Below are 9,005 nucleotides of genomic sequence, written 5' to 3'. Positions count from 1 at the left end.
TGGTTTCAAAAGTGGTTTTGCTTCCCTGTTTAGTAGCTGATTCTTGTGTTAATACTTTTCTTGTTTATACAAAAAATACAGTACTCTTTTAATGTTAAATGTTCAAGGGAAAACATTCTATATAATAACTATATAGCAAGCAAGGGAAAAACCTTAAATTCTGAGTATAGAATAGGCAAAATGTTAAATTTCTTGGTAGGTAAACATGTAGGTTATGAAATATTCTTTCAGAATAGACTTTAAATTGTCTATTGTATAAATACAGGTTTTGATTTTTAAGAACTAAGGTGGTAAATTGCAACATTAAGAATTGTTGTGCTGATACTTATTTAGGGAATTCTTAAAGCACAGATTATTGACCCAACAGACTATAATGGCTAAAAGAAACCCTTCTTATTTTGCAGATCACTGAGGTGATAAACGATAATGGCTCAGACACATCTATAGTGTGTGGTCAGTCTGCATGTACTACACACACTTAAGGCTTAGTAGTTCATATCCAAAAAAGAATAAATAATAAACTTCAGAAGGAAAAAGACTATGTAGCATCACTTTTTAAAAAGTAATACTTTTAATTTAAACTTCGTAATGGAAAAAGTTGTTGCTGTAAAATTTAGTACTTAGATTTAGTGCATGAGTTTCATTTATTTGAAATGTGGAAACACAAATGAAGATCTGAAAATTACTTATATTTTTCTTGTCTCTTAAGATTCTACTAGCAGTGGAAAATATAGGGCTTATTTACTTCAAAGATACTTAAAAGAATATGCTTCTTATAGGAATTTCAGTTAGGTTAAAGCATAGCCCTATATCAATTTTGTAGTCAGGGTCCAAATTCTAAATGAAGAACTGATCCACAGATAGTTCAGCTGATGAAAGACAAGCAACGTTAACAGTTGTGTTTTTCCGTACATAGTCAGCCGTGTACAAAGCTGTCCTTCTCTGCCTGTGCAGAGTAGTCATGAATGAATTAGGTGTCAGAATCGGAGCTTTTCAGATTGTCCTGTATTCACAGGGAAACTACAGGACAAGCTAAAATAATCTAGTGCTCTACCAGAGTTTAAACTGGCGCTCTGAAGTTTTGCATTTTACTATTATAAACTACTTCTGTGAAAGGAGTAAGTCTGCGCGAGTTTTAAAAGATGGGTAAGAGTGTTTGGATGCCAACATCCCGTTTACATGGGGTGACGTCATCAGCAGTAAGTGTTGTGCAGGCACTATGTTGAATCATGGATAGGGCCTGAGATTTTACAGCATTCGACGCCTGCTCCAATTTGCCGTGTATACTGATTGATTAGGAACTTAGTAGTGTGATGTGAGTTTTAACTTTGAGATGGATTGAAGTGTTGCTGTGTCATGGAGATAAGGTCCGATTCTCACTCGTCCGAGCATTCGTTTAAAAAAAAAAAAAAAAGGCTGATCTTTTCTTGATTAAGCTGGAGAATACCGTATTTACCATTGTTGGTATAAACCATTATTTTACTGAGAACCATTAGCTATTTTAAACTTGGTACATAAATTAAAGAGGAGCTAAATGGATTTGTGATCGTTGCCATTAGTAGCATTTTAGATTATACAGGCAATTATTGTGTTCATTATCCTAGAACAGCCCCTTTGTAGAATCATTGTGGTTGTCTTAGACATTATGCACAAATTTTCCCTTGGAGGTTAAAATTTCCAGTAGTGTATTTTATTTTGTTATCACAGTTGTTTCAGATAAAACAAATATTATGACAAGTAGAAGAAAATTTGCTTCATCTCCTAATATAGGAGATGACAATGAATGTTGAAAATAACTTCTGAGTGTATTTACATTACCTTTTCTTAAACAGTCATAATTACTTCCAAGTGATTAATATATTTTATGAGTGAAAAATTTACAGTCATGGCAAAAGATATCTGGTCTGTCCAGGTATTTAAGATGTTTTTTTAAAGAAGGAAGAGATCCACATCAAAACTAAAGTTACCACCTACTTTATAGAATCTGTAACTTTATAAGTTAACTGGTTTTTATTTTCAATAGCTTATAAGAGTTCAGATTGTATTTTAAATGAGTTTAAGAAAAGCATATTTCAGAGAAATTGAATATTAAAAATTATTAATTGAAGTGGGTTTTTAAAAAACCCAAGTGTTGAAATGTGTCTTTTCTTCTGTTTTGTTAGAATTGAAAAAATTAAAATAAAATAAAAGCAACCTACAAGATTTACACTATGTACTGTAGTTTGGTTACAAGTTATATTCCAGGAACAAGAATCACAGTTCAGAAAAGGCCACCTGCAAGGCACAGCCCATTTTTGAAAAGTTGTATTTTATTCCACTAAATGTTTTATTGCTCTTCTTTAAGTTAAAAGGGGTTGGGAGAAGACAACATGTACTTGGCTTCAAAATGGTTACATTCACTAGTCAAGCATCTGACCACATCTGTCTTCATCAATGAGAAAGGTACTAATGCTTTGAGTGATCTGCATATCGGTGTGCAGTGGCTGCTTTGAATGTTTCCACCCAATACGTGGCATTTTTTGAAAGGAAACTTTGTATTCATTTCTGAGTGTTTTTGTCCTGGCTTTTACAGTTCCTCACTGCTATGTTGCAGGGGAAAGTGTGAGGTGGTGGTTATGCATTTTGCAAGACAGTGATTCTTTATTTTATTACAAAAAAAGACCAACTCTGGAAGGCCAGATTAAATCATTCCTTTCACTTTTTAATGGGATTTGGATGAATAGAGTAAAATATGCACTTTGCATTCATTGATAGCATCTTTAGGTTGAGGTAATTGAGTCTTTTTTCCCTGACTGAATGAATAATGACTTCATCTGATCCTCAGTGAGGCCTGAAACTTAGACCGCCTTTGTCACAGCAAAAAGATCTGGGCTTTGAAACATGCTCTACTTCCCTGGCTTAATTTTTCTTCATTTTAATCCAAAAACCTATTTTTCTCAATAATTCAAGCATAAACTATGTAGTAGTTGAAGTAGCGGAAATTGCATGATATTTGTCCTGGTTGTGCTGCTTTTTAAATAGAGTTGATAAATCAGCCGCTGTGGTCTTCAGCTGCCCCGTTCTCAAGGGAAGGCACAGCCCATCCCCGCAGCAGCGTTGGGAACTTCAGAACCGGTTGAGTATTGCTCCCTTTCAGACTGTTTGTGATCTGGGGGAGCGGCGCTGTTACTGGTCTTGTGGCTGACCCAGAGATGAAAAAGCCTCGTGCTGGAGCTCTGAGATGTTGCTGTGGACATTTTACTTGGCTAGAAGGGGATCTGCTGTTGTGAATTAGAGAGCAGTGTGCTTTTTTGGAGAATACAGAGCTGGGAATGTGCAGTCTTTGAAGAGTTTCTGTTGAAAATGAGCTGCTGTCTGTGTTGCTGTATTGCAACACGGAGAAGAGTTTTTGTGGCAGGCCAAGTGTCTCATTAATTGTTACATTAGAATCCAGTTGCTATTTCATATAAAACTGACACTTTGTGTCTAAAGTGTCCTCAGTTAGGAGTCTTACACAGTGAAGTGACCAAGTGAGCCCTGTGGCAGTGTGCACAGGACGGAGTGCAGGAGGGGCTGCCCCACCCTGCCGAGTGCAGCACCCTGTCTGTGTTGGTCACGGACCCCGCACTCTGGGCACTGCCAGTCCCATGGCTTTGGAGTCCTTGTCGTTGCTCCTGTTGTGCCTACACTGTTCTGAAAGGCCGTGAAGTGTTTATTAACCGGTGGTGGTGCTGACTGTCAGTCACAGGAAGTGATTTAAAACAAGCCTGGTTAGAAAAGAAAACTTACTATTTTATGATTCTGTTTTATAACATAGATCACTGGTGTTCATCTTATTTCTCCTACTAGATTAGCTGTTTCTTGCAGGTAAAATCTTATACTTAGCTCGTTTTCATAACCTTAGAGTTTAGCACAAAATGTAGTAGACATTTAAATTTATTTGTTTAATTAGTTGAGTTTTCTTCGCAGCTGCACTTAATGGACTTTTGACAAAGTTTTATTTTTACGTGATAATTGCAGGTTCTAAAGATCTCATGAGAGTTTGTGGAAAGTATTAATCAAAACCAGATATAAACTAGATATATGAGTTGTGGGAAAAGGCTAGCTTTCTACTGGGTGAAGTTACAGATTTTTCAAAAGGCTCTACAGAATAAACCAAGTTATTTATTAGCTCTGTAATTCTCAAACTTTTTATTTGTTTAATCAGGTTTTTTGCAATCATGTTTTCTTCATGTACTCCTTTTCAAAAGTTATTCCAGATTCAGGAGAAATTGAGGTGGCAGACAGATAACCAACCTGATAGGATTTAGTCTTCTGTTAATGTCACATAGATCAGAAATAAGTAGGTAAGTTAAGTACATGCTGTTCCCCAACCTAGTGGTGCTGAAGGCAGTGGCCTCTCACCCTGGTACCTCTGCCCCGGGGGTACCACCACTTACAGATGAAGAAAACGAGGTTTAACAAAGAATTTAAGATTGTTCCTCAAGTCACACATTTAGTAAACAGAGAAAGTGGATTCCAATCCAAGTGTGTAATAAGAGCAGTAGCAGCACACCTGGGGAGCGTACTGCCCAGCAGGAACTGTGGCCACTGTGCCTTGAGCTCCCTCTTTGCATCCCCTGGGGGCTGTAAGGAAAACATCCCACATTCCCTGTTTTACAGATAAGAAAACCAAAGCCCAGCTTGCCCAAGGTTATGCCGCTAAGTGGCAGAGTCAGCATCTAAATTAGCCTAAATCCAGAGTCCCGAGGAATCCTAGTTACTGTGCTGTGTCACTCCCTCCCTTCCTGCAGTGCGGAGTTCCCTCTCATCCCCCAACCCCACTCACTGGACTGCCTTGTGGTCTTTCAGGACTGAAAGCAAGCAAAGAGAAACAGTTCACAGCGATTGCTAGAGCTCGAAATTGAAGCTACATGCTTCAAAAGAGCTGTATTCTCTTAACTTGTGCAGTGAGAGCTTTTTGGGTTGCTAGTTCTCACTGTTTCCAAGATCCTATACAGAATGCAGCCAAAAAAATGAACTGATTCTTACTGACATAATTTTCCCTCACATTTTGCTCAGCTGGTAAACGATCCATAGAATGGACTTGTGTGTAGTGTACCTGACTGGGAGAACACACAATATATGATTTGTGCAAATTAAAAAGGTTTTATTTTAAGCTATGTATTGCTTTTTTTTTTTTTTTTTTTTTTTTTTGCTGTAAGACAAGTTCTTTCAAAGAGACTGTTGGTAGATCGGAAAGACATACATACGGTCCTGTTCTTGGGAACTCTCCATCTAGAGTAGAATCCTCATGGGGGATGTGCAGAGGCGCCCACACAGATAACAGAGGCATGGCCATGGCGTGGCACGTGCAAGGAAGACACGCCCGCGCCCTCAGAACTCTCTGTTCCCGGGCCGCACCCTGAGCAAGCTTCCAGTGCCCTTCTCTAGGCTTGCGTTTCACTTTGCCTGAGCCGGTGACCAATGCGCCACCCGTCCACAGGCCATGTCTGAGTTCACTGCGGCTGTGTGCTCTGGCCTCGTGTTTTGTCAGTAGACCCTTTCTGGAAATGCTCTGGGAATCATGACTCATTTCTAGAAATTCTGCCTGAATCTGTTAAAGGTTTTTCAGGAGAAAAGTTAGTAACATTTTCATATTTCATTATAATAAAGGCTAATACCAAAAAATCTTAAAGTTTTTTTTGTCATCATTACCACGCATTCTGATTTATAATATTAGGGACATTGTGGTTAGCTTGTTCATGTATTATGTGTTTTTCTTTCAGGTTGGTTTGTTGGACCTTGAACTCAATCGGCTGACGAAAGCACTATTTTTGGCTTTAGTTGCTCTTTCTGTTGTCATGGTAACCTTACAAGGATTTGTGGGTCCATGGTACCGCAATCTTTTTCGGTTCCTTCTCCTCTTTTCTTACATCATTCCCATAAGGTAGGTTTAAAAATGAAAATAAAACAAATGTCTGGTTTCATTGAGTATGATTTTATTGAAATTTAACTTTCTCAGTGTGAAAGAAATTATCCAAACAAAGCTAGAGAAGTAAGAGCCAGGAGTTCTGAGGAATCTGGAGGAATTCTTCAGTGAAAATGTTGGGGAGACGTCGTCAGTGCCGGTAGAATGATCTAGAGGTGTCATACTTTCCTGATAGTGAATGTGTTGACGGTATCCTCTTCAACAATCAGAAGATATTTCCTGATGAAACATAAACCAGAATTGCACAAAATTAGTTTTGTTTTTTGCTGATAGACTTTTAAATTTCCAGTGCCCTTTGATCTGTGTGGAATCATTGGCATTTTAAAGTTCTATTTAATATATCTAATATCTGTCAAGTTAGATAAAATATTAAGGCTGTGTTTTTAATATGGACTATCATTTCAAAATGTTAACCTATGTTATAACTACAGATTGGGATATAAGTAGTTAATATTAGATGCCTATTTAATGTAAAGGCTAATATTTTCCCATATGAACATAAATCCATTTTAAAGTATTTTCAAAAATATTTTAAGAAAGATATTCTTAATATGTATGATTTAAAGTTTTCATAGGCATGAACAACTGAAACCTAATGGTGGGTAAAGCACGAGTCTGGAACGTCTGCCTTTTGTAACAGAACGGACTAAACCAGTTAGAATGCTGCGGCTCAAGGATGTGGCCACTTGGAAGAGAAAGATATCTCTGTTTCTAACCCAGCTTTCTCCAGAATGTGCTGAAAGGTGATGTCACCTCCACGTAGTCACGTGTAACGTCAGAGCCGTCATCTCTCCTTGGGGGGTGTGCACACTGCGCTGCCCTCACAGACAAGCGCTGGGAATGAATCCAGCTGCTCTCACCCAGTCCGTTCGGGAGGCAGGAAATCAGCCTCCTTTCTGCCCGTCACAGCACAGATTCCTGTGGACACTCCTTCCACAGTGTTGCTGGTTCACGGTGGCCAGGCCGGTGCAAAGAGCGCACGCAGCAAACAGCAACTTCTCGTTGCAGCTGTGTGACTTGCTGCTGACGTGGACTTTCTGCGCTCCATAAAGCTGACTGCAGAGATGGCTGTTCCAACCTGACTTGTGGATTGAACCAAATAAGGCCCAGCTTCCCCACTCTCCTCTCCCACCACACTGCAGCTATCCCCACGTGCCAGCTGCTTCCCACCCTAGCTGTGTCCTCTGCTTCGGTGCTCCTCTACCTCATCATTCCGTGGCTAGGCTTGTCTTGTCACTTGGCTTTTACCCTAAATACTCTTCCTCAGAGAGGCTGCCTTTGTCTGCTCAGTACAGACCAAGAAACAGCCAGCCACTTGCTATCACAGCAGCCTATTGAAATCTGTGTAGATCTCTATGACATTCGTCTTGTTTGTTGCCCGTTTCTTTCTTCTCACTAAGCCCTGTGAGAATAGAGGCCTTGTGTGGCCCGTTTGTTGTCGTGTCCTAGTTAGGGCCTAAAACGGAGCACGCTTGGGATGTGGTAGGGCCTCCGTAAGTATTTGTTGAATGGACCCATTACAAAGGCCCCGTCCTGCTCAGAGGACCCAAGCACAGATCATCACAGTTCTTGTGCCAGCACGTATTGAGTGCCACAAGTGGACTCTGTTCGTCTTTGTCCTCAAAATACCCAGCACCCCACTGGCTAAGTGGCAATTAACAAAGTATAACCAGAAAGTAACCTGCCTTTTTTATCTGTCTGTCATGCCAGAATTTACTTATTCGGATGTGATGGTCCTTCAGGTAGTTCTCATTTGTTGTTCAGCCTAAATACTCACCTTGATCCCAGGCCATTCACACATTGCGTCTTCTCTCCACCAGCTTCCTCCGTTTGATGCCACCCACTCCCCAAGAGTCTCCTTTGTCTCCAGACACATGAACGAACCCTGGTATCCATTTTTGTATTGTCACGTGAGAAGATAGGTTAGCCATCAAGTGAAGGAGGAAATAAGACATTTCTCCTGCTTTTCTTAGTTTCTGCCGGTTGGAATGCCTGTCTCAGGCAAAGCAGGCTGCAGTGACTGGCCCAGATGGAGGAGCTGCTTCTCCTAGAGCTGCAGGGAACACCTCCTGACACTGTGGCCTTGTCACTCGAAGACCTTCTGACTAATGGGAGTCGAGTCTCTGGTTCTCAGGAGCTCCACGTAAGGCACGTAGTGAGGCATATGTACATGTTTGTGCCAGCTTGAGAACCTGGCTCAAGGCTGGCATATTTTTCTCCTATGGAGAAAATGTATTCCAACTCCCAAAATACATTGATAGACACTTCTGTGGCATCTGCCTTTTGGGTTGTATTAGGTTATGCGTTCATTTTTATCAGAGCTTCATAACACAGAACATGTTTGGGATTCTTCCCCTGCAAGTTGCTTCCAGAGCCTCATAGCATGTTGTTTTCATTACCATTTGCTTTGTGGATTGGTATGTGGTTGTTTTATAAATATTCCATGTATGCTTTAAAAATATGTGTATTTTTACATGAATCATTCTATATCCATTAGATTGATCTTCTTTAATGTATGCACTTTACTGTTTTTTAAAAAAAAAAAAAACTCCTTAACTTTTTAGTTACTGAGAGTGTGCAAATCTCTCACCATAATAATGAACTTGTCCATTTTCCCATGCCATTTTGTGAATTCTAGCTTTTATATTGTGAGGCTATGTTATTAGTTGCTTACAGGTTTAGAAGAGCTCTTATTCTGGTGAATGAAAGTCTCTTATAAACAGCATTAGCTAGGTGGTAGTGATGTTGTCTTAAATCCCATGCTACTGTCTTTACACTTACTGTGATTAACACTTTATTTGCATTAATTTATGCCACCTTATTTTTGCTGTTTGTTTTACTTCTATATTTTTCTTTTCTTTCTTGCAACCTTTGGAGTTTTTTCAATTCCATTTTTTCTATTAACTTGAAATGATACCCTATATTTCTATTATTGTGCTTTCCCTAGAAGTTTTACATATTTAATATGTAATATTTAGTAAAGTTTAAAGTTAAGCTTTATCTTTACTCTCCTCTCAATCAATGCTAAGACCCTAAAATATTTTAAGTCAGCTTA

At 39.3% G+C, this 9,005-nt stretch overlaps 1 protein-coding gene and 1 long non-coding RNA gene across 51 annotated transcripts in view; one reads left to right on the top strand and one right to left on the bottom strand.

The window, feature by feature from the left end:
* Nucleotides 1–9,005, top strand: part of ATP9B (ATPase phospholipid transporting 9B (putative)) — a 296,871-nt gene that overhangs the window by 171,328 nt on the left and 116,538 nt on the right. For 46 of the 50 annotated variants that reach the window (XR_012427204.1, XR_012427206.1, XR_012427202.1 and 43 more), the window contains one exon: nt 5,748–5,908. The exons of the other annotated variants lie outside the window; for them this stretch is intronic. Coding sequence is in view for 39 of the 46 variants with exons in the window: in XM_065533602.2 (XP_065389674.1) it covers nt 5,748–5,908 (161 nt within the window). In the remaining 7 variants the exon portion in view is untranslated. The remainder of the gene's footprint in view (nt 1–5,747; nt 5,909–9,005) is intronic. 50 annotated transcript variants of the gene reach the window in all.
* On the bottom strand, nt 5,943–6,946 carry LOC141409043 (uncharacterized). Its single transcript, XR_012427208.1, has 2 exons — nt 6,811–6,946; nt 5,943–6,169 (listed from the first exon to the last, which is right to left on the bottom strand). It is a non-coding gene; the product is annotated as an uncharacterized lncRNA (long non-coding RNA).

This window comes from Macaca fascicularis, chromosome 18, assembly GCF_037993035.2.
Source record: "Macaca fascicularis isolate 582-1 chromosome 18, T2T-MFA8v1.1".
Taxonomy (NCBI): domain Eukaryota; kingdom Metazoa; phylum Chordata; class Mammalia; order Primates; family Cercopithecidae; genus Macaca; species Macaca fascicularis.
This window is presented reverse-complemented; position numbering and strand designations above follow the sequence as displayed.